A 25681-nucleotide genomic window follows, 5' to 3' on the forward strand; every position below is an offset into this window, starting at 1 on the left:
CATTTTATGGTTCATTCCATTCCCATTCATGATTATGATAGTTAGGTGTGTTCCTTCCAGTATATCTTATTATCATTTTTTTCCCTTTGCCAGTATTAATTATCTATCATTCTAGTGGTCTTATCTTACTCCTTTGCCCATGTTTAGATTGAGGTCTGAGATTCAGACCTAAGTTTTCTGGGTCTTTCCTTTCTCTTTTAATTTCCCTTTTCTAGTTCATCCTCTGTAATTGGAGTGTGTTTTGCCTTTATATGTAGGTGTGTGTTCACTTTTCCTTCTCCTGGTTCAGATAAGAGGGATGTTCATGAAATGGCTCTGGCGGCCTATATAGCCTTCTGACATGCCTCAATTAAGAGAAAGAGTAAATTCCTTCCCTTCCTTATTTTTTCCCTAGCGTATTCCTTTTCCCTCCCAACTCCAAGGCCCTAACCTTGTCTTTCTTAGCTGTCTCTTTGATTCTTGACAACAGTGGCATTTTGGAGGGATGGTGGTCTCTTTCCCTCTCCCAGGATGTGATCTATCATCCTCATTGAGCTCCCTTCCCATCACTCAGATGATTACTTTTCTAGGCTCCCTTGTCTCCCGTGTTTGTTTCAAAGATTCCACCCAACTCTTATTTTCTCAACAGGAATGCTTTTTCTACTGAAAATCCATATCTTTTCCCATAGAGAATTATACTCAAGTTTGCAACTTCTGTGTTGTGGTGCTTCTCCCAACAATGGACCTTCTGGACCTGTTCATTTCAGTCAGTCAATAAACATTTATTAAGCACCTACTATATGCCAAGCACTGTGTTTGAGGGATACGAAGACAAAAAAGCTTCCACTCTTAAGCTCAGAGGCTAAATGGGGTAAAGCTACAGATAATATAAATTGAATCAACAGATGAAAGGCACTAGAATGAAGGGGGGCAGGAAAACCTTGTAGAAGAAGGGATCTGCTTACTGCAGGTTTATGGCTATAATTCTTGGTCCTGGTGTGGCTTGACTTTGGAACATGCTGGTTTCAGGCTGGGCTTTCCGGGGCATCTGCAGGCCTCTAGGTATGCTGAGTGTTGCTTGTTTCCTTGTGCTACCACCTGCTCAGAGGTACGAACTTTTGGCTTCAAAGCCCGGATGTCACTGCCTGCTGGCTGCTTCGTCTCCAGTCTCCTTGATACTCAGGCCTCTTGGCCTGGTTTCCATGCTCTCACCTAGTGGGACTGGCCTTTGCTTTAGGCCGCAGCTCCCTGTGCTGTTCTTTAGGAGATTTGGGGGTGGGATGGGAGCTCAGCTGTTTTTCTTTGTTTTTTCACGTGGCCCTCTTCTTCATTGCTAACAGGTTTTCCCCAGAGGAGCTGTGTTTGCCTGGATTTTAACTGGAAGTCTTCCCTTCCCTTTTCTGGTCTCCCCTTCCTATCCACATACCGTGTTTCCCTGATAATAAGACCTATCCCAAAAATAAGCCCTCCCCTTACTGTGTAAGATTCCTCTAAAATAAGCCCTCCCCCGAAAATAAGCCCTATTGAGATTGCTACTGTAGTGAAGGTGATCCCCTGTGCTACACGCTACATTACGGTACCCTCTGTATGCACCGTCTCCCGCACCCCCCCCCCCGTGAAATGCACGCCGCGCTCCGAGCTGCAGCCAATCATAGCTGCAGCAGTGAGCACGTCATCCTGTTCTTCCCCAGTGATTTGCTTGCTGGCGCCATTGAGAGCAGTGCCGCGGAGGAGAGCTGAGGCAGGACAACATAAGCCCTCCCCTGAAAATAAGCCCTCTGGTGTTTTTCTTTCCAAAAAAAATTAATAAGACAGTGTCTTATTATCAGGGAAACACGGTAGTAATCCTTGCCCCTGACATAGCTTAGCTCCCACAGAAGTCAGAGGGAAGGAGGTTAGAGGAACGACCCAGCAAAAAGACAGGAGGAAGCACATTAGATTCAACCTTTAGCATCCCACTCTGGAGGAAGCTCCTTCTTAACACATGCTTAGAACTATAGAATGATCCAGAAAGGGGTGGGACTTCAGAGAAGTGTGTAGTCCCATACTTTCATTTTACAGAGAACTCTGAGGCCCAGAGAGCAGTAGAATTACACAGTAAGTCATTTGAAAAGCCAGGGTCTGGTCCGCTGGATCTGTGGTCGGCATTTTGGCCACTGGTCCTGGCTGCCTGTAAGTTATACCATGGTGACTCATAAACTACGGCTGACGGAAGGAAAAGAGACCATGTAGAAGGTCAGATAAAGAGGACAGGAAAAGTGAACAGCCAGCAAAGCTCAGGACGTCAGGCCTGTGGTAGCGACGGTCGGGTTAAAGGTTTCCCTTTGCAGGGTGGGGTCTTTAGAGAACATTTCTGTCTTTACTGGCACAAGGCTTGCATTTCTGCCACCTCTTACTTCAGAATAGGTGTGGGTGGCTAAAGCAATAGTAATAACTCACATTTAGAAAATGCTTTAAAGATGATTTTCCCTTTCTTCACAACAACCCTGAACTGTCTCCATTTTACAAGTGCAGAAGCAGGCTCAGAGAAATTAAGAGACTTAGTCACAGTCACACTGGGAAGGGTCAAAACCAGGACTTGAATCTGTCTCTTTTTTCTTAAAAAAAGTTTTGCTTCTTCTCTTTTTTTTACTTCACTATCATTTCCCTATGAATATTCCATGACCCAATAAAAACCTCCATAATAATGAATGATTATAGTTAAGCAAGAAAAACCCCCGCACGTTGGCCCCAGCTGAAAATGTCCAGCGCTGTCCTGTTTCCCCTGGGTTCTTTCCACCGTGTCACCTGTGGGGCAGCTAGCTTGGCTTTCCCCCAAACATGGAGAGAACAAATTCCTGCATGCCATGGTCAGTACATTATTTGTCTGTCTCGCTTACAGAAAAGGGAATGGCCACATATTTGAGCCCCTCTGCACTGCTGCAAGCAGACGGCAGGCAGCATGTTGGCCAGATTCAGTGGCCAGTCCTGCCAGTTGGACCTAGCCAGAAGGGACAGAAAGCCTTGGACTGTGCAGATGACTGGGTGGCAAAAAGGGCAGACTAATGACCATTCAGTCTCAGCGGAAGAAGGAGGGAGATTCATTTTTTAAGGATAAGGCATAGCTTTGTTAGGTGATGGAACCCTATCGTTCTTGGTCCAAGTTTGTGAGCTTAGAATCATAGGATTTGTGAGCTGTAGCAGGAAGGGAACAGGTGTTTCTTAAGTGCCTACTTTGTGCTAGGCATTGTTTTAAATGCTTTAAAATCTCATTTGATCCTTGTACAACCCTGGAAGGTAGGTGCTTTTAGAACCTTCTGTTATAGTTGGGAAAACTGAGGCAGGCAGAGGTTAAGTGACTTGCCCAGAAAGTATCTGAGGCTGGATAGGAACTCAGACCTTCCTGACTCCAGGCCCTGCACTCAATCCACTGTGCCACTTAGCTGCAAGGGAACTTAGAGGTCATTTAGACTGCCTTCTCCTCTTTAGTATATACAGAGGGAAACTGAGACACAGAACAGAGAGGTCCTGTAGTGGTCAAATGAGGCTTGGAACCCAAGGCTCTTGATTTGCACAATGGTAGTATTTCCATTCTGTTGAAAAGACCTTAAAGGTCTCATTTTACAGATAGGGAAACTGAGACTCAGAGAGGTTCAGTGACTTGTCCTCAGTCACAAAGATAGTAAATGACAGAACCACTATGCCACTCTTCACACATAGCTAGAAGAATGTTTGGTACCGTGGCTTAGCCTACTAAATGCTCCCTTCTTTCTACCATCTTGGTATATGGAAACTATTGAGTATCATCATGGTAGGACACTGAGCAGCTCTCCCAATAGGTTGGCTTTTGGCAACACACAAGTGGTAGGGAGTGAGTTCCAATGCTGGCAACATCACCACACACCATCCAAAATGGTGTGACCAGGGGTGGCTAGGTGATGCAGTGAGTAGAGCACCGGCCCTGTAGTCAGGAGGACCTGAGTTCAAATACAGCCTCAGACCCTTAACACAAAACCTAGCCGTGTGACCTTGGGCAAGTCACTTAACCCCAATTGCCCACCAAAAAAAGCAAAAAACAAAACAAACAAAATGGTGTGACCAGCTAAGCATGCCCCATATTGCCAACATGACACCTGTACTGTACCAACATGATCAGAATTCCCATGATGACTGAGTCATCTATAAACAAAAAGGCAGCCACATTGAGAATGGGTGCTTGAGTGCCCATGGTTAGAGTTGGATGCTGAGGCTGAGACTCTGGGTTCCAGCTTCCCAAGTTCCACTACATTCTTTGTTCCTAAACTCCAATGACTATGTCACAGACACTATTGATCACAATGGGTGAGAGAGTGTAGACGGATCAATGCAAACATATCCTCATTCCTGGAAGAGTGATTCACAATGACTGAGAAGCGAACAAAGAAGTGTCATTAATAATGACCAGCATAGTGGATCTATTCCCTAGACCCCTAATGACCCACCTCACTTCACATCATCTGTATGGTGTAATGAAAACACATAAGCAGAAAGAGCGATGTCTTTTCTTCAGGGCCACGTCCTCACTTGCTCACGGACTGGATTTAAGGAAAGCCCAGCGCTGGCTCCTCGTTGACAGAATGTTGTCAGATGTCCAGTAACAGTTCATGTGGTTCAAAATCCATCACTGTGAGTAAATCTTGAGGGGGTCAGCATATGCAACAGAAGGAACTAAAGAAAGGAGAATATAATCTCCCCCTCCATTCCCACTTCCACTATTCCAAAGGTTAGTTATATTTGGGTTAGGAGTAAGCTGCAAACCAAATTTGGAAGAAGCTTGGCTATGTTGCAATTGCCCTTGCTGAGTCAGGGAACAGACTGATCCCTTGGATTCAAATCCTGCTTCTGCTGCTTATTAGCTGTGTGACTTTGGGTTAGTGAATTAATGTCTTTGAGCCTCAATTTCCTCAACTGAAAAATGGGAATAAATAACCTCGGAAAACCCACTGTACTGCACCCAGAAGGGTGTTGTGAACACTGTCGATGGCAAAGTAGATATCAGCTATAACTTTAATGATTTTCTCACATTTGTATCCCATCTTGTTCTTCTCCTAACATTTCCCATCTACCCTCTGCGTGGTTATAGGGGCAGAGAGCCCTTAGACTTAGAGCTGAAGTCCCTTAACTCAGTTTCCTTGGCTGTAATACCTAACTATCTATCTCCCAGGTATACTGTTGAAGTTACAAAGAGAAAATGTATTGAAAATGTTTGCTAACTATAAAGGGCCACGTCAGTGTTGGATGAGTGAGCGTCACGATGTTGGGGGTGGGGGCAGGGCTGTGCATTCCTTCTTGTTTTATTAGATAGTCACAACAACTCTGCATGGAAAGCAGGCCAGAGATGACTGTGTCCTTTTGACAGATACCAACACTGAGGCCTGCAATTACTCAAAGGTGGCAGTGCCTGTTTTCTGCCTCCTGGACTGTGTGGTGCCCTGAGACCTTTTCATTGTCTTAGGGAACTAGGGGAGAAGGCAGTGCTTCTCAAATGGAAAATGTGGAGTTGAAATGACTTTTTCTGTATTTCCTTATATACATTATGGGTGTATTTAGGCAGGACTGCTTCATTTTTGTCTTTGTGTCTCCAGTGCCAGAGCTGGTAACTTTGCCCTCGTGTCTTCCCGCTTACAGGTCTGGCCCTCTGTCCACTGTGCCACCTTGCTGCCTAGCTTAATAATTGTGTGTTGAACCAAATTAAACAGTTATATAAACAAGATAAGAAGCTCATTGCCACATCCAGAAACCAAATCAGCAGAAGGCTTGAGTTTTTCATGATCCTGAGCAAAGCATAAGTGATATGTATAAGTATATATATATATAAGTATGATGAACTTTAAACCCTTCAGAAAACGCTTTCTGACACATCATAAGACTTGTGTCCATCCAAAAACTGTTAGCTTTCTTAGTTTGTGATGACCAAAGAAGAGGTATCAGGAAGGAAGGTTTTGTAAGAAAAGGAATATTTTAGAGACATGGCATTTAGTACCAGCAATACTTTGAATGAACTGGCATGAAGGACCAAATATCAAATTGAAACCATTCAGAAAAAAGAGAAGTGAACTTTCAACCAGAGAAAATGAAAATGAGAAAAAAAAGGAATTGGGGCAGGAAAATTCATCTTCACAGTTCTTAGGTTATGGTATCCCTATAAAACTGCATTGTTCTGGGGAAAAAAAAACCCAAACCAGCAGATAATCCCTTAAAACAGAATACTGTTCCTGGAAGAAAAATTACAGTTATTCCTTCTACATCCAGGGGGTTGGGGGTGTGGCTCCTTTAGGATCCGGAAAATCCAAGTGAAATTTTTTGCTCGAAGCCTCTGTTTATTATACCTTGTGAATGGGTGGCTGTGTGACTTCAGAGGTCTGGGGATGGTTTTCTCTTGTTCTCCCAGAGTCCTTTTCCTTTTCCGATGCTAGACATTTCACCATTAGAAATCTCTACCTCAGGGCAGCCAGGTAGCACAGTGAGTAAGAGCACCCGCTCCAGTGTTGGGATGAATCTGGGCTCAGATACTTAGCACCACACCCAGAAACACCTGGCCATGTAACCTTGAGCAAGTTACTTAACCCCAATTGCTTAAAACAAAACAAAACAAAACAGGAATCTCTACCTCTAACTCAAGACAGCTTCTGTTCTAGGTGAAGGTAAGATCACAGGACTTGGGGTCTTTAAAGAGGTTTTAAAGTTACGAGTGTATGGCCAAGTCACTTTTGCCTACTTCTGTTAGCTTACTCCCTCCTTGAAAAGGGCATGATGATGATGATGATGATGATGATGATGATGATGATGTTTGTACATCTTGTGTCGACAAAGTTGTGAAGTTCAAATGAGATAATTGAGAAGGAAACTTTGTAATTATGAAACAGATATTGTTCATTTTGGGGGAGGGTTCAGATTTGTTATTTTACTGATGCACAGAACTCCTGCTGTGGACTCCCTCTTCCAATGCTGATCAGTGATTTTCTTAAATTGTATTTATTTATTGGGGGGGATGGGGAAAGGCAAGGCAATGGGGTTAAGTGACTTGCCCAAGGTCACATGGCTAGTAAGTGTTAAGTGTCCAAGGTTAGATTTGAACTCAGGTCCTCCTGACTCCAGGGCAGGTGCACTATTCTCACTGCGCCAACTAGCTGCCCCTTAAATTTTATTTTTAAAGAAGGACCGGAGGCATTGAGAAGTTAAATGACTTCCTCAGGGTCACACCTCAAACATGTGTCTGTCAGGGTTAGGTCTCCAACTCCAATATTCCACAGCACCCCGTAATTATTGTTGGCAGTCATTTCTTCTTCCATGAGTGAGTTGATCTGGATTCTTTACTGAGGGAGGGTTTGGATTGGGAGAGGGGCTCCTGAGAGTACTGGGGCCTGAGGGGATAGAAAGTAATATGGGAAATTAAAGACAAACATCATACTTTGGTGCAGGAGAAACCAGGGGTAACACAAGGGCTGTCCACAGAAAGGGACCCTTCCCCATTTTCCAAATAGAAGGTGATGGGAGATGGCAAAGCAGATTCCAAGAGAAACAAGAAGTTTTCTCTCCCTTGGGACTTCTGGGCAGCTCTCCCCATGTTCATAAAGGTGGCTTATCTATGTAGTTTTTTCAGACCAGTATTGGATTAAAGGGGAGTAGTTGGAATGGTGTTAATTAAAGGAATAATTGGATTATAGATCTAGAGTTGTCTGGGACCTGAGGTCACCTAGTCCAGTCCCTTCATTTTATAGACTGTCACCTTTGTGACTCACCCAGGGTCACATGGATAGTAATGAGAGAGACATTGAACCCAGGTCCCCTGACTCAAATCCAGAACTTTTCCTACTGTACCTTGCTGGAAATAAAGTTCTTATTCTTTCCTGGACCTCAGATTGAGATTATCCCATCTCCTGGTCGATCAGGGAACTAAATTCCTTTCCTCAGTGTCAGGGTGACAGTCACAGAATCACATAATGTTGGAATTGGCATAAACCTCAGAGAGAATCTAGACCAGGGTTTCTTAAGCCTTTTTTGGTGGGGTGGGGTGATGGATGGCACTTGGTGAAGTCAGTGGACCCTTTTTTAGAATAATATCTTTAAATAAATGAAGGAAATGCTAGCTGTCAGAGGTTAGTGAAAATCAAAATGTGATTTCTACCCAATTCAAGTTCAAGGACCCACTGAAATCTATTAATTTCATGGACCTTTTGGGGGTCTGTGGATCCTCAGGGAAGGGAACAAGGATTTAAGTGCCTACTATGTTCCAGGCATTGTGCTAAGTGTTTTACAAATATTTCATTTGATTGTTGTGAGGGAAGTGCCATTTTCTTTTATTTTGCTTTTTTTGGAGGGCAGTTGGGGTTAAGTGACTTACCCCAAGTCACAGGCTAGTTTTTGTGTTAAGTGTCTGGGGCAGAATTTGAACTCAGATCCTCCTGACTCCAGGGTCAGTGCTATATTCACTGTGTCACCTAGCTGCCCAGAGAAGTGCCATTTTCAAGATGAGGAAATCAAGGTAGATAGAGGATAAGTGATTTGCGCAGCTTGACACAGCCATTAAGTGTCTAAAGCTAGATTTGAACTCGGATCTTCCCAACTCCAGGCCGGTATTCTATCCACTGCATCATCTGTCTCTAAACTTCTGGGCTGACCCCCTCACTGAAGAGGACCTCTTCTATCAATCCCCTCATTTTACAGAAAAGGAAACTGAGTCTCCCTAACTCTGTCACTCCCCTGCTCAATCAGCCTTCCTTTTAATGGTCAGGTAAATCAGCAGCCTTTTCTTTTGGGATCTGGAAGTCGTTCACAAGCTGGCCCCAGCCTTTCTTTCCAGGTTGATTATGTATCACTCCCTCTCTTAAGAATATTCTGCATTCCAGTCAATCTAGTCTATTTGTTTCTCTGCCACTTGATATGCCAGCTCCTCACTTCTAGAATTAGTGCTTTCAAGCCTTTGAGAAGGCTGTCCTTCCTTCTCTCCCCATGCCAGGAATATTTTCCCTTCTCACTTCCATCTCTTGAGATCCTTGGCTCTCCAGGCTCAGATAAAGAGCCGTCCACCTCTTACAAAAAGCCTCCTCTAATTCCTTGGATCCCACCCCACCCCCAGTCCCAAACTTGGTATTTTTTACTTATCAGCTGTTGAGATGCTTTCCCCCAAGTAGAATGTAAATAGCCAGCACTTTTGTAGTGATTTTTAAAGTTTCCAAAGGGTTTTTACTTATGCTTTCTCAGTTTATCCTTCCTACAACCCCGAGTGATTGGTGCTTTAATTATCCCCATTTAGCCACTGGGGAAAATGGAGGCTTGAGGGGGAGGGGTTGAGGAGGGAGTGACTTACCCAGGGTCATATAGCTGGTAAATGCCTAAAAGGCAGGATTCAGACTCTAGTCTTCCCAAGCTCAACAGTCTATCCACTGTGCCACTTAGCTGTCCAAATGAAAGTTCCTGGATATCAAAGACTGTTTTTGTCTTTGTGTCTGTAGCACCCAGCACATAGACGGGTAAATGTTGCTTGGATTGAGATGGATTGAGGACAGTGACTTGCCCATAGTCTCATATAACTAAGAAGATCCTGACTCCCAATCCTGTGTTCTTACTCCGGTAGATACCTTCGTAAACTTCTTTCCTTATAGAATGAGGTGTGAGAGAGTGGGTAGGTGGGGTAGGGAACTGGTACTGAGGAATGGCCAGCTCCAGAAATATTTCTGACTCCCTGTCCCCCACCTGCTTTCTAATAACTGAAATTCTAGCATTATTAGAGGCTTATTCCTTCAGTTTAAACATTTCTTCTTCTTCTGGCTGGCCCTCTCCTAAAATGTAGGCACATGCACTGGGAGCCCCTAACCTTTACTTCATACTTTAGTTATCAGAAATGTGGGAACCCCTTCCAATCCTATAGTTCAATGCAGATAAGCTCAACAAACATATGGGATAGGGCTGATACAAAAACACACAAGCCCTGCCCTTAAGGAGAGAACATCCTGGGATGCTGGTGGGGAGATGTACACAATATGTATAACATCATTAAGAGAGAACGGGACGGGGCAGGGAGGAGTCAGGGTGTTCTTAGAGGAAGGTACCTATAGCTGAACCTTGGAGGACTGTTTTTCCTCCCTTCAATCTTGAAAGGACTGGAAGGATTCTGAAGGCAGCTAGATATGCAGTGGTTAGAGCACTGGGCCTCGCGTCAGGAAGATCTGAGTTCACCTGTGGTCTCAGACACTTGCTACCTGTGGGACTGCCTGCCTCAGTTTTCTCAGCTGTAAAATGGGGGTCCCAAAAGCACTTACTTGTGAAAGGCTAGCAAGGTGCCAGGCTTATAGGAAATACTTAGTGAATGCTTGTTTCCTAACTTAAGGGAAAGTGAAGAAACATATCCCCAGGGATGGATGAGGGCTTTCCCAGAGGCTGGAGATAGTTAAAAGCTTAGGGAACCCTAAGCATTCATTTTTTTTTTTAAATTCTGAATTTAAAAACCAAGAAAAGAACATTTCCACACCACATAGAAAAAGAGAATCCTATATGAAATTGAATTTTCATTTCACTCCACTTGCTTTTTAAGAGTATACAATAAATTCTGCTCCTTACTTTAAAAACTGTCCTTTTTGTCTGTGCTTCCTTCTAAGGAACAGCTAATATTCCACTGTGGCTGGAACATAGGCTATGGTGGAGAATGATATTAACTAAGACTGGGCAAGGTCTGTTGGAGGGATTTAAATGCTAGACTGAAGAATTTTTATTTTATCCTAGAGGATAAGGAGCTAGCTTGGGGAGAAATCGCAACTCATTCATTTTCTTAATCCTGTGCAATTCTTTTTTTTTTTTTTTGCTTTTTGGAGGGGGGATGGAAGGGCAGTTGGGGTTAAGTGACTTGCTCAAGGTTACACGGTTAGAATCCTGTGCAATTCTTGAAAGCACGTGGATGATCTCCAGTGATCATCTACCCAGCATGCCAGGGGCCACAAGGTCTTTTGACATGAAGTGGGTAACCCTCTATCTGTGTACATCTGCTTTCCCTTATGATTGCTTCATGATTGGCTCACTTCCTTTCCCATTTAGTTTTCCTGGATGCTGCGGTTAAGGAGCAATACCATCGGATTTTGAATCCTTAAGACAGGTCTCTAAAGGAAGCCAACCTTGACTCCAGTTTCTACCTTCTCTTGGTTCACACAGTTGGAAAATGGGAGAGACTACCACAGAACTTTTTTTTTTCACCTACCTGGTAGTGAGGATATTAAGTGCCGGAACAACCTTGTAAAGGTTTGCAAAACACTTTGCATACTTTCTTATTTGAATTCCTAGAGGAAGCTCTAAAAGGTAGGCACTGTGGGTGGTATGTTCCTAGTTTTGCCAGTAAGGGAAGCTCAGAGAGACTGGTTAGAGGCTAAGGGTTTGTCAGCAGATATTGGTGGCTGAGGTGGGATTTGAACTCAGATCAGCATTCCTTCCACCACTCTCCGGTGCCCCTCCAATTCAACAGTATTTTATTATGTGCTGGCTCAAAACAAGAAGCTGCGATTTAGATAACTGTGTGTAAAGCTCTTTAAGGCTCAGTGTAAGTCCCTGCTTTATTATTACCTTAGCTGGCATGGGAAGATGGCATGAGTCAGCACCCCCTCCCCAGTACCTGGATGGAATCAGTCAACATTCACTAAGCTATTTGTCAGACGTTCTGAGGGGCGCTGGGCGAACAGAAAGAGGCCAAACCGTCTGTGCCCTCAAGGAGCTTACAGTGCAGCAGAGGAAGCTACGGGCAGACGGACTGAGCAAGTAACTACTAGATAAATGTAGTTACTAAGTATCAGTAGGAGGCAGTTAGCAGAGGGAGGGGCTGGAGGAGGGTTGGCTGGGAAGCCCAGGAGGCCGGTGGTCAGAGCAGGGGACCGCGCACAGCCGGAGGTGAGCTCTGCAAGTCACCCCTGGGTGACGTCAGCTCCCCTGGCCTCAGTTTCTTCGTCTGTGGAATGAGCTCGGAGCTCCCTCCGGCCTCCGTGTCGGGTCTTCAGAACCGAGTTTGGATCGGTGAGCTGATACCGGTGACTCAGCAGGCAGTGGGCACCATAGGCATTCATTACCGCCCCCAGTGAGTCTGTATTCCCCAATCACTCCAGTTCGGGGGCCCGGACAGGCACCAGGGCGCTACCCCCCAGAGCTGGGCGCCCGGCAGGGCCCCTCCATCCCAGACTGTGGAGCGGACGCGCGGCGCGCTGGGGCTGGGCCCGAGTCTGGGAGAGGAGGGCTAAGAGCCGCCCCCCTCGCATTCGCTTAAGCGCGGTGAGCCTCAGTTTCCTCATTTGCCGAATGGGGACGTTCCCCGCCCTAACGTCTGCAATGCGCTTTGTAGACTCAGTAACACTGTATGTTGTTATTTCCCGGGGGGCTCCGCGCCGTGCTTACAGTAAGCGGCTAATGAGGCCCGCAGCACGCGGACGCGGGGCATACAGTAAGCGCGTGGTGCGGGGCATACAGTAAGCGGCTAATGGGGCCCGCAGCACGCGGACGCGGGGCATACAGTAAGCGGCTAATGGGGCCCGCAGCACCCGGGAGCGCGGGGCGCCGGCCCGCCCGTGACCGGCAGTAACCCGGCCCGCCCCCTCCCGCCCGGGCGGAGGGCGCAGCCTGAACGCCCGCTAGTAACCCCGGCCCATTCACCTTTGCCGAGGAAGCGGCGGGGGGAGCGTTGTAGCCGCGGGGCGGGGGCGGGGCCGTAGCCAGGCGGGCGGGGCGGCCGCTGATTGGCGGAGGAGAATCACCTCATGTTCCAGTCGTGATTCACAATTCCAGGGTTCACTTCCTCCCGGAGGGAGCGAGAGAACTAGAAGGGGCGGGGCGGGGCCGAGGCCCGGGGGCGGGGCTGGGGGCGGGGCCGTGGGAGGGGTCTGGATGGAGGAGGAGGGGAGAGAAGGGGAAAAAGTGCCTTACAAAAACCCGAGCCAGATGACAGCTCTACTTTGTGTCTTGTCTTTTAGGGGGTGTGTGTGCGTGCACGCGCTCAGCCGGAGAGGCGGACCCCGCGGGCGCGCAGCGGGGTGCCGGGGGCAGGCGGGGGTGGGGGGGCGCCGTGATGGACTGCACTTTCGAAGGTATCTCTCCTCTCCCTCTCTCTCCTCCCTCTCTCTGCGTCTCGGCAGCGGGGGACCCTGTGCCCTGCGGGAGCCCCATTTTCTCAGGACTTGCTCTCTGCAAGCTGGGGCGGGGAAGGAGGGGGTGCTGAAGCATGCACCTCCTCCCCCCGCCCCAGTAAAGCTGGGGTGCGGAGCAGCCGCCCCTTTCCCCCGCCTCCTCTCCCCAGGGGGCAGTGATTTGGGGATGGGGTCGGTTTAGTCACTCTGAAGGGTGGTGGCTGGTGATGGGGCCCCGGGAGTCCCGGGATGGGGTTCGTTCTGCTGATGCAGCCCCCCTTTTCCCTCCGCACTCCGTCCCCTTGCCCTGATCGCTCCGTCCTTCAGCTTTGTGCAGAGGGGTTTTTGGTGATTCCTCCCCCGCCCCCGGGGGGTCACACGGGATCGCAGCTTTTGGATCCCTTTGGCCAGGAGAGAGCCCTTCGGGGTGCCGGGGCCGCCCTGAGGAGTGCTGAAGGTCCCTGTGGGGCTGATGCGGCGGGGCTTGGTTCCCCCGGGGCTCGGCCACCTCCAGCGTTTGGGAGCTTGTAGTCTTATTTCCCCCAGTCTTGCAGATGAGATCCGCGAGGAGAGGGGAGAAAGACAGAACCCTCCATCCCTCGTGGGGGGCAGAGTTTAGGTGAAACTTGGGGTTTTCCCCGGAACTTCAGTCAGCACCAGGAGATGCCTAGAGAGGCCAGTGCCCTCCAGAACCGTCCAGGCCAGGGTGCCAGTAAACATTTCCAGGCTGCAGGACTTTTTAACCAGCCCTTGCCCTGACCCGGCCGGGCCTGACTAGGGTAACAGATTGATCCTTCCTAGCCTCACGTAAATAAATATTCTGTTCAACAAGGTTCATTAGGTGTCCGAAACTAGGTTTCAGATGGATCTGAGGTGGTGGTGTGGGGTGAGCTGTGGGGAGCCACGAGAGGCTGCAGGGAAGCACAGGGGTTTGTGTTCCTGGGACACAAGTACTTTTTGCCTAGTAAGAGGATTCTCCGTGGAGAGTTAGGCCAGAGCCTTGGCCCAGCTAGCTGGCAGAAGCCTGGCCTTCAGACTCAGTAGGTAAAGAGTTTGGCCAGAGGCTCCCTGTTGCACAAATAAAGCCAGCTGGGAGAGAGGGCCTTCATCCTAGTCACATACAGGGAAAAAGAAGTGGAGGAACTAGGGAAGAGAGAGCAAATAACGTGTGAGGGGGAGGAATAAAGGAGATTTAGGCCTTTCCCAGCCCCTGAGCTGTAAATACCCTTCAGAACTCCAAAAGCTCCCTTGTGTTCACTTACATTATGCCCCCTTGAGCTGAGCGCTGGGAGACCCGAGTTCAAATCCTGCCATTCACTGATTCAGTCATCTGGAACAAGTCACTCTTCAGTTTCCTCATTTGTAAAATGGCAATGCCCGTCTCTGGCCCAGTTCTCTCTTGAGCTGTTGTGTGAATCAGATGAGAAGGTGAATACAAAAATGCATTGGAAAGGATAAGATACAGCACAGCTAGCAGGGTTTGTGTTTGTTTTGAATTTAGCTCCAGCTGAAAAGGCTCCCAGATCAGGCTGCACCTAGAAGACCAGCATAGCCGGTGGGTTGGTCACCAGCTGGGCCTTTAGACATGGCAGCCCATTTGCCATCATGAAAACTGCCCCAGGGTTGGCCCTTCTCTGCCCGACTTAACATTCCCCTTCCTGTTTCCTGTTGATGCTGCTGGGACCTGTTCCCAAAAGAAACTGTCCTTGGCCTGTACTGAAAGCTTCAACTGGAAAGGCAGCATACATTAGTGGAGGAATGGGATGCTGAGGAAGAGGCTCACCTGGAGAACACGGGCAAACGCGTTTGCATCTGCTTGGCGGCTGACATAGCTTTCTGGATCTTTCTGCCAGTCAAGCTGTCTCCCTCTTCCCTTCCACCACCCCCAAGTCCTGTGAATAATAAAATAATACCTTACTCTGTGCAGGCTTTGGCAACTAAAGGAGCTTTTACAGCATTTTATTTTCCTTCAAGCATTTGGAAATTGGTAGGGAAAGTACAACTTGCCCCATTTTATGGATGAGGCAGGTAAGGATCAGAGAGTTTAAGCACTGTGCCCAACATCACACAACAAGGAAATCACTACTCCACCACTTCAGAAACAGGGCTGTGATGTTTATTCCCTGCATAACACCCAGCCGGGGTTGAATGACTCCTAGCTGCAGACCTCTTGTCCTCTGGGTTAAGCAGAGTGCTTTGTGTCTGCTGAGTTTGGGATTAAGTAGTAACTAGGGAAGGACACCGAAGTGCACAGGGTGTGTGTCTTCCCCTGGAGGAGGCAGCCTTTGAAAGGCTCAGGGACCATTTCTGAGAGATATCCTAGGCAAGGTCAGAAACCTTCAATGTTGAAGGCCTAGGAAGAACGATGAGAACCCAGTGGCCTCTGTCTGCACGTGGCTGCCTGACAGATGAGTTTTGAGCTGGACCTTTTAGGGGACAGGAGTGAACCCAGATTGAAATCCAGGGAAAGAGTGTGTTAGCAAACATTTTTTTCCCTTTTCTCTTTGAAGGCAATGGGGTGAAGTGACTTGCCCAAGGTCACACAGGTAGTAGGTTACTGAGGCTGGATTTGTATTCAGGTCCTCCTGACTCCAGGGCTGGTGCTCTGTCCCACCTAGCTGCTCCCTAAGTAAGCATTTTTAAAACAGTATGTAAGCTGCACTGCCAGAGGGCATTCCGAATAACTGGGCTTGACCACATTCAAATGATTATTTAATTAAAGAAGACAGCAGGGACTAGCTCACTGGATCTGGGTTCTCATCCTTGCTGACACTTGGACAGGCCACCTCATTTCTGTGCCTCAGTTTCCTCTTCTGTAAAACTGACCTGTTTTTCTGTGATTCTAAGAGTAAACGTGTGCATGAATCTATCCCAGAAATGGGAGAACAGAAGATAACGTTTCTAGCATGGGGAAAACTTTCCTTAGCCTCTAACCCAAAAGGATAGTTGTAGAGATAGATATAATGTGAGGCAGTACTAGAGGATTTTAGAACTTGGGAGGGAACAAGCATCTACTGTGTGCCACACTGTGTAAATAGTATGTCATTTGATTTTCATAATATCCCTGGGAGATAGGGGCTATTATGATTCCCCATTTTACAGAGGGGGAAGCTGAGGCAGGCAGCAGTTCAGTGACTTGGTTAGCATCACACAGCTAGTAAGTGAGGCAGCATTGGAACCCATATCTCCCTGACTTCAAGCCCTACATTCTATCTACTGTGCTGTCTAGCTGCTTTGGAGGGGAGGTAGGGGAGAGAGACAGACTTAGGCACTAGGGAAATCCCGATGAAGAAACTATGAATCTGAATTGTGCTCTGCCCTTTAAGAGTTGGCTCGGTTATCCAGGGGTTAGTTCATTGATTTGTCCTGGGTCACAGAGCCCTCCATGCCAGAGGTGGAACTTGAACTTGGGCCTTCCTGACCCTGAGTTCAGCTCTACTGGCCACCCTGAAAGACTGTTTCTCAGGAATGTAAACAGACTGACTTAAATGAACTTAAGACGAATCCCTGTGTGGATACCTGTGACTGAAAGAGAGAAAGAAGGCTTTCCATGACATCTGGGTTTGGCTTTGACAGAGGTGAGATTTCAGCCCTGCTTTAAATAAAGGAAGAGGGCCGGAGCTTGGGGATCCTCGGAAGTGATGGGCCAAATAGGCCGTGGGTGGGGAGTTGGAATGAGGAACCGAGACTGGTGAGAACCGGAACTATTGGTTGGTAGTTTTTTTTTTGCTTTTTGGAGGGCAGTTGGGGTTAAGTGACTTGCCCAAGGTCACATGGCTATTTTTTGTGTTAAGTGTCTGAGGCTGGATCCAAACTCAGGTCCTGACTCCAGGGCCAGTGCTCTATTCACTGCGCCACCTTGCGGCCCTAGAGGAGCTGTAGTTTTTACCGGAGCCCTTGGGATTCTTCCTCCCACTGTGAGATGGAAGAGAGAGTATCAGAATTTTCCTAGGCTCTGCCAATTGGCAAAACCCACCAGATAGCACCCCACCCCCTTTTCTTTCCCCGAGGGAGAAGGAAGCCCATTGAGCCCCTCCTAAGGGAGGGAACAAAAACCTTGAAGGGGAATGAGAAGATTTAGCTTCTACTCTCCTTGCTGCCCCTGAGCTTTGTGATCTGGGTTCAAGCCAATTCACCTCTATGGATTTACTTCTCTCTTAACTCCTTTGTAAAGCGAGCAGATTGGGATTGGGTAGTTTCTAAAGGGCCCTTTTAGACTTTCTCAAATTGTGTTCAGGTCTAGGCAACCAAGGAGCAGCGCGCTTGGCTCTTTGGACGGGCTTCCCACATGCTCTAAATCGATTTCTGTTTCTCTCCTCTCCCCTTTGCTCTCTCTGTCTTTGCCTCTTTATCTCTGCCCTCTCAAGTCTCTCTTTCCCCCTCAGTCTCTCTCTCTGCCTCTCCCTCCCTCTCTCTCTGAATGTCAACTCTCACAGTCTCACTATTTCTCTCTTTATCTTTCTCTCTGCATCTCTATTATTTCTGTCTCTAGCTTTCTCTTTTCCTCTGTCTCTCTCTTGTTCTTTCCTCCCTCTTTTTCTATGTCATTCCTCTCCTTTTCTCCTTTGTCTACCTCCCTCTCCCTCTTTCTTCTCTCTCCTCTCCCTCTCTCTTTCTTCCTCCTTCTCTATCTTAATTTGTAACAGAAAGTGAGGAGACCTCACTCCAGCTTGGTCACAAAATCCATTTGTGACCTTGGGCAAATTGCTTCACCTATTTCCTCATCAGTCCAAAGGAGAGATTAAGCTAAATCCTTTGTGTGTTTCCCATAAACTGTCACTTGCTCTGTCCCACCTTCCTCTTTCCCTCCTATCTCACTCTCTCTGTCCCTCTTTTCTTCACCCTCTCCATCTCTCTTCTCCTCTTTCCCCCCTCTCTCTTTTTTCTTCTCTCTTTCTTGCCAAGGCTGACCAGCATCCACTGTAAACACAGCTTTTCCTGCTGGTAATGCTCAAAGCTGTTGGCTTGGGGCTAGTTTAGAACTCTTTCTCTTCTCATTTAAGGCTAGTGCTTGAAAAGTGGGCTTTTTGAAGCCTAAGTGTCCTGAAATTTGGCTCATGCCAAATCTCTTCTCTTTCCTCTTTGGGAGCCTCACTCCATCCTTGACTCCTTGGGCCCTTGCTCTGGGGACCTGTTGAGACCAAGGTGAGGGGCATTTTATGAAACATTCATTGCTAGCCAGGTTGCAGAATGGACTTTAGGCCAGGCTGCCATGGGAGCTGGGGTACTGGAAGGCCAGAACAGAACTGACCCCAATGTTTGATGGCCTAAATAAATATATTCAGGTGATCTGAATTGGATGTATGTGTGTTCATGTGGTTAATCCAATCATAAACTATCTACTGCCTTACTATAAATTAACATCCATTCATCAAATGTGGTAGGTGTTATGGGGGCTAGAACTAAGTACAGGGTGTCCCAAAAGTTTAAGCTTAAATAGCTTAAAATGTCATAAAGACTTTTGGGACGCACCCCATATATGACATTTTCCCTGCCCACAACAATCATAGAGTCGAGTTGGATAAGAAAACTCTTGCCTCAGCTTCTAACTTCAGGTGGAATGTCAAAGCATAATGTGCGTTCAGATGTGGGAGAAATCCCTTCTGGCTGAGGGCCTCAAGGAAGGCTTCATAGAAGATTTGAACTATTTGATCTTTTGACTGTTTATTCCCCCTTCTCAGACTCCTTCACGTAAAATTAAGTTTGGGCTAAATGATGTCCAAAATCCCTTTAGGCTCTGGATCCACATAGTCTCAGGAGAGGGGGCATTTGAGCTGGGCCTCAGTAGATGGGTGGGGGAGGAAAGAGCATGGCTAACAACCAGAAAGGGTGAAAGCTCGGGCTGTGTTTGGGATGTGGCCCATTTGAGTTGGAGTTCAGGATATGAGTAAGGAATACTAAGGGAGAAGTCTGAGCCCGAATCATGAAGCACTTTTGAATGGGTGAAGGAGTTTGGACTTGATTCATGTAGGTAACAGAGAGTGGCTGAAGGCTTGAGACACATTATGAGAGGTATGCTCCTGTGATCAAAGGACTGGGACTTTTGGAACAATAGCTTGGCCCAGGCGGTGACAGGGGTAGGACCTATGGTTTCATTGGCTCAGTGAATCCCCCCCCAGCCATTTTAAGTCAGCCCCTTCCCTGTGACTTAGAGAATGAGCTAATGTGCTGATAGAGTTGTTGACTTACACCTGCCACCCTATGTCCGAGTCAGGACTTGAACTCAGGTCTCTCTGGTCTCTAGCTTTATCTCTAGCTACTGTGTCCCCAGTATCATAATGCCTTTTGATAAATGCTTGTTGATGACTAATATGGAAATATGTTTTGCATGATTGCACATGTATAACCTCTATTAAACTGCTTACTGCTTTGGGGCTGGAGAAGGGAGGGAGAGAATTTGGAACTCAAAATTAAAAATGAATGTTGCAAATTGCTTTTACATGTAATTGGGGGGAAATATTATTTTTTTGGTGGTTTTTTTTTTGGAGGGGCAATTGGGGTTATGTGACTTGCCCAAGGTCACTTAGCTAGTAAGTGTTAAGTGTCTGAGGCCGAATTTGAACTCAGGTCCTCCTGACTCCAGGGCTGATGCTCTATTCACTTCAACACCTAGCCAGCCTGGGGAGAAATATTAAAAAATAAATGCTTGTTGAAAGAGGAAACTGTTAGAATTATAATAATAGCCAGCATTCATGTAGCAATTTAAGTTCTGCAAAACACTTTACAAATATTGTCTCATTTTATCCTCACAACAACCGTGGGAAATAGGCGCTGTTATTATCTCCTTCTTTTACAGATGAGGAAATTGAGGGAGACAGGTTAAATAAATGCCCAAGGTCACACAGGTAGTCTGAGGCAGAATTAGAACTCAGGTCTTCCTAACTCCAGGTCCAGCGCTCTAGCCTTTGCTCCACTTAGTTGCTTCAAAAGGTTGATCAAGACTAAGTGGGGGGGGGGGGGCAGCTAGGTGGCTCAGTGAATTAGAGTGTTGGGCCCTGGAGTTGGGAGGATCTGAGTTCAAATGTGGCCTCAGACACTTAACACTTACTAGCTGTGTGACCTTGGGCAAGTCACCTAACCAATTTCCCTGAAAAAAAAAAACCTAAGGGGGGTGGCAGACAGAAAAGGAAAGGTTTGGTTCTCAAAACAGGCTAGAAGGGCTGGTGACACTGAAGTTTTGGCCCTGGGAGCCTGGCAGGATGGGAAGGCCGTCAATAGAAATGGGGAAGTCAGGAAAAGCTTTTTTTCCTGGGGAGAAGATAAATTGGGCCGCCATCATGTTGAGTTTGAGCTGCCCAAGGGATATCCAGGTGGAGATGTCCAGTGAACAAATCCAGAGGCACGTCTGGAGCCACAAAGAGACATTCTGGTTAAGATGCACGGTGGTGTGTTTTTGTATGTCAGCACATTTATTGCATGTACTAGTACATGTGTGCACACGTGTGTTCCATGGGAAGTATGGGAACTGGTTTTGTGGTGAGGGGTGATTAGGTCCCTTTAGTTCTTTTTCTCAGTGGAAAGGGAGGGAGAAGGGTGGAAATCAGCACTGTCCTTGGCTCATCTCTGCCCTTCTCTCTGCTTCCAGATATGCTTCAGCTGATCAGCAACCAGGACAGTGACTTCCCCAGTCTCTTTGACTCTAGCTATGGTGGGGCTGCACCTTCCTTCCAGGATATCGACCCTGCTGGGGGCTTGTCCCCACCCCCCAGCTCTCTCAGCTCCAGCCTCGACAACTTCTTGGGGAGCACCAAGGTGCCCACCCATGTCAAGATGTACCAGTCACCACCTCCTCCCCCTCCTGCCATGAGCAGCTTCCAGCCCCCGCAGCTGATAGCCGGGCCTGACCTGGGCCAGGCCTCACCCAGCATCAAGGATGAGCCCATGCAGCTTTCTATCCTGCAATCTTCTCCCGCTCAGCTGCTCTCCCAGCCTGTGCTTCCACCTCCGCCGGTACCACCTGCCCCGTCCCAGTCCCAGCCCCAGGCCCAGGCCCAGCTGCAGACCCAGCCCCAGCCCCAGCCCCAGGCCCAGGCCCAACTGCAGCCCCAGACCCAGCCCCAGCCCCAATCTCAGCTGCAGCCACAGCAGGCGCAGCCACCACAACCACAGCCACAGCCACAGGAATTACAGCCGCCAGGAGTCACGGTGCCCCAGAGTTTTGCTCCTCCCCAGCCTCAGTTTACCTCTCCATCTCTACTGGACTACCAAGGCCAGGGCAGTTTCCCAGCAGGTGAGTAGTGGTCCGGGAGGGCTTGGGGGTGGTTGTGGTGTGTGGTCTGTGTATAGGAAGGCCCTCAGGAGGGAATATAGGGGCATTCTACATTATGGGAATTTGTTGGGGGAAAGGGGGGTTGATGGAGCAAGGAGGAAAAAAGGGAGGTTGATTGGAAAGGAGCCAGAGGAGTAGGTGGTTACACTTAGCTGCCCAGAGCAATGGTGAGAGCTACCAGACCTGAGAAGACTTCCTCGTCAGAAATATCTCCCTCACCAGGGTCTAAAATTTCACCATCAGCTCTTCATTCCTTCAGACTAAGCACTGACCTTTCCTGCTCTCCCAGATGATAAATGCAGCCTGGGGGTGGGAGAGTGCCTCAGTGAGGATGAAGTCATGAGGTCCTCTCCTGGCACAGAATGAGGGCTCCCTGAAAAGAGGGCGGTGGATAGAGAGGGGACTTGACTTCTCGCTCCCATGCCCGTGATGTTTACGGCTTCCTCTCTCTCCCCCTTTCAGCTGGTCCTTCTGGTAATGTCCAGCAGCCTCTGTCTCCTCAGGGGTCATTGCCACTTACCATCCAAGCCCAGGTTCAGAATATCTGCCCACAGCAGCTGCTGACGGCACCTACCCAGGTTGTCTCCTCCCAGATCCAGCAGGTCCCAGTAAGTGGAGCCCTTTCTCTCTTGTGTTGTACAAGTCTAGACAGCCTGGGAAGAGGGTGGCCTAATTTCTGCCCTTGGGGGAAAGACCTTTCCTTGAAGTGGGAGCTGGGATCCAGAGAGATCAGAACCAAAGATAAAGCTGCCAGGCCTGGGGCAGCTCTCTGTTTATTTAAGGACTAAGAAAGGGTTGCTATAGTCCTGTGTCAGGAAAACGAGGAGGAACTGGCTGGTCTGCTCCTCTAAAATGTACCCTTTGGTCCCTTCCTCTTCCTCCTCTGCCCCCAACAGATCTGAAGCTGAGAGAGGCTTTGAATGATCGTTCTCTTAAAGGGCTGCCCTTTAGAATTAGCTGCAGCCTCTCTGAAAGTCACATAAGGAGAGGCTAGCTGATTGTGAATAAGCACTTATTAAATACCCACTGTGTAACAGGCCCTGTACTGAAGCACATAGTAGAAGGGGCTGGGTACGGAGTGAGCAAGACTGGGTGCTTCAGATGTTGCCTCAGAGGCGTATTAGCCGTGTGACCTTTGGCAAGCCACGTACCACCTTGAACCTCAGTTTCCTCATCTGTAAAATGGTTATGATAGTTATAATAATCCTGCTTGGATTGTTGAGGTCCCCATGAGATTATGCAAAGAGCTTAGAAAGGTTAAAGGGCTATAGAAATGTCCTCTATGATTAACTAGTACATAGGTAAAAATATGGCTGAATGAGGGCGGTCCCATGTATGGATGGTCGGTCCATCTGGCAATCTTCTAACAGAAGCACAGCACTCACAGCTAGCTTTTCTATTATTACTTCCACTTTCCTAAATTGTCACTGGTTTCCAAAAATCCGGAAACTCTGGAGGTTGGAATGGACCTTGGAGAATGCTTCATTCAACTCCTTAATTTACAAAGTAGGAAACTGAAATTACATTTCATTTTATTTATTTGCAGATTGCTTCTTTTGAATTTCAAAAGGGAGCCTCTTTTAGTGTCTGAGATGATCATTATTATTACTATTATTGTTTTTATGGAGACTGTGCCTTTATTTCCCCTTCCAGAATTTTATAGACTAATGCTCAGGCTGCTCTCATCAAGGGTCTTTCTGAACCAAGGCTGTCGCCCCACTGGCTGTTTGGGGGGTATTGCCCCACTTGGGGATCCTTGGGGTCCAGCCTTGAGTCCATCTGCCCTAGATGTTTAGGGATGTGATAGAGAGGCTGAGGATCTGGGAGTGCCCTCTGTCGAGGGGTCCTTTCCCCTACGCAGCAGGCCTATGTTGCTGTTTTATCTTCAGTCTCCTGCAGGGTGCCCACATTCCCAGTAGGCTGCCTTAGCCATCCATCAGCCTCAGGCTGGGCAGGAAAGGTGTAAAACAACCAATGACGTCACTTGTTGGGCTCACGTTGATTGACAAAGCAGAGGCTTCAGTGACGTTGGTGGAAAGTGGGCAAGGGATGGATGACACCCTCCCCCTCTGTCTGGTCTCCTCCCTCCCAGATCTGGCTCTGGCTCTAAAGGAGTCATCTCTGCCCTTCATTCCCTCTGAGTGCGAATAATCTCTCTTCATCCAGCTAAGGACTCCATGGAGGGCAAGCACCACCTGGCCATCCTGCCCAGCAGCCATCCTGTGCCTTCTCATTATTCCAGGACCCCTTCAGTACAGACTATCTATACATAGTCCTCTTTCAGACTGAGGAGGCCTTGATGTTTTAGTCTGGTCCTCTGTAAATGACTCTTCCATCCCCTGTCTCTTTTTTTCTCCTTCAGTTGCCTTTCTCAGGGCCCTCTAGTTCTTCCCTGGCAGGCAGAGATCCCAGTCATCCACAGACATCCATTCAGCTTCCCTAGCCAACAGAGGGAATGATGAAGCCCAGAATCCTGTTGTTGTGGGAGGGAGGAAGAGAGAGAGAGAGAGAGAGAGAGAGAGAGAGAGAGAGGGAGGGAGGGGGAGGGAGAGGGAGAGAGACACTTATAAGACAAGGTCTTTGCCCTCAGATGGATACAGCCTAGGATATAAGAGGATGCTTCCTTTGAGCGGTGAACAGCATCATTTCTCTGGCCAATTAGGAAAGCTGCCAGGAGCCGATTGCTACCCTTTACTCACGTCACTCCCAGGGAGTTTTTTTCATTTCTTTTTGTAAAATTCTGAACTTAAACCAAAACAAACCAAAACAAAAAAGCAGCCCCAATGAGCATTTCTATATACATAGCAGAACACAAAAGAGGCTTACCTTTGGTAAGCCTTTATTTCATGCCTCCTTCCCTTTTTTTAATGTATATAATAAACCTCGGTAAGCTTTCTCTCCAGTGACGTTGGGCATGGTATAGCATAGTATGGTATAGTATGGAGGGGAAAGGAGCCAGGCACTATACCAAGAGATTTATAATTATTATCTCATTTAATCCTGACAACAACCCTGGGAGGTGGTTTTGATTATGATCCCCATTCTATTGCTGAGGAAACTGAGGGAGAGCAGAGTTTTAAGTGCCTTGTCCCTGGAACAGCTAGTAAGTGACTGAGGTTGGATCTGAACCCATACCTTCGTGACTCCGGGCCTAGCACTCTACCACCCATATCTCTCTGCCACGGTACCACTTTCTAGGGGTATGGAATATATAATTTCCTTTCAGTGCTAACCTTGTATAAATACTCACTATGACAGAAACCAGATGTGTGAAGACTGAGCGAGAGGGGCTGCTGAGGGAGAAGGCATCTCAGAGGCCCCTACCTGAGGCTTTTCCATAGATGTGTCTAACACCTTTACCTGGCACTCATCATGAGAAAAAGGGAATTTTTCGGGATCCATGGGGCTTGTTTAAACCCTCTTGGAGCAGAAAAATGCCTTTTTCAGTGAGATGGCTCTGCTTCATGGGAGTTTACTAGCTCATTTGGGTTAGATGGTTAACAGTGACAAGTACTTTTAAAAATTAAATTAAACTTTTTTCAATGAACAAAAACCTGTTTTCTCCCCCTCTACCTCCCCACTATTTAAAAGTACAAAAACAAAAACAAAATCCTTGATCTAGCAAAACAAAGTCTTGTATTGGAAGTGTCTGAAAAACATCGCATTCTGTTCCCTGAATCCTTCACCCCTCTGGCAGGATGTGGGTGGTGTGTTTCATCATCTGTCCTCTGGAACTGTGGTTTGTCTTTGCATTGAGCAGAATGCTTAAGTCTTTCAAAATAGTTTGTTTTAGCCTTGTTGAACAGCAAGCATTTATGAAGCTCTTATGGTGTGCCAGGCACTATGGTCAAGGCTGTGGAAACAAAGAAAGGCGAAACAGATGATTTAGGAAATAAGGCTGGGAAGGGAGGGGAAAGGCTTGGGGATGACTCGGGGGCCACTGACGCTTCTGCCATCCCTACTGCCAAGGTCCTGCTCCAGCCTCACTTCATCAAGGCTGACTCGCTGGTACTGACAGCTGTGAAGACTGATGTGGGTACCGGAGTGAAGACCTCAGGGATCAACACTTTGGCCACCACCACAGCCGTTCAGTCTGCCCCTCTGCAGGTCCCGGTATGATGGATGGTATGGGTGGGACTCGGGAGGGCAGGCTGAGATGAGACATTGGATGGGCTGGTCGAGTCATTGAGGAGAGCCAAGGTTGACCTGTGGTCATATCTTCCCAAACTGTGGAATTCCTGTTCCTTCCTTCCTTCCTTCCCTCCTTCCTTCCCTCCTTCCTTCCTTCCTTCCTTCCTTCCTTCCTTCCTTCCTTCCTTCC

The 25681-nt window shown here is 47.6% G+C and overlaps 1 protein-coding gene across 6 annotated transcripts in view; it reads left to right on the forward strand.

Annotated features, from left to right (window-relative positions):
- SREBF1 (sterol regulatory element binding transcription factor 1) overlaps nucleotides 1-25681 on the forward strand; it is a 56453-nt gene that overhangs the window by 12561 nt on the left and 18211 nt on the right. The window contains exons 1-4 of one of the 6 annotated variants that reach the window (XM_069087895.1): nucleotides 2237-4623; nucleotides 20677-21321; nucleotides 21823-21968; nucleotides 25330-25473. In XM_069087895.1, coding sequence (XP_068943996.1) covers nucleotides 4602-4623; nucleotides 20677-21321; nucleotides 21823-21968; nucleotides 25330-25473 — 957 coding nt within the window. In that variant the 5' untranslated portion in view covers nucleotides 2237-4601. Of the gene's footprint in view, nucleotides 1-2236; nucleotides 4624-11077; nucleotides 11992-12994; nucleotides 13053-20676; nucleotides 21322-21822; nucleotides 21969-25329; nucleotides 25474-25681 lie in introns of those variants that run through there. The other 5 variants (XM_069087894.1, XM_069087896.1, XM_069087897.1 and 2 more) reach the window with 5 other exon arrangements.

Source organism: Petaurus breviceps, unplaced genomic scaffold (genome assembly GCF_028583685.1).
Source record: "Petaurus breviceps papuanus isolate PSGF00001 unplaced genomic scaffold, PetGlider_PUasm1.0 183, whole genome shotgun sequence".
NCBI classification, from domain to species: Eukaryota; Metazoa; Chordata; class Mammalia; order Diprotodontia; family Petauridae; genus Petaurus; species Petaurus breviceps.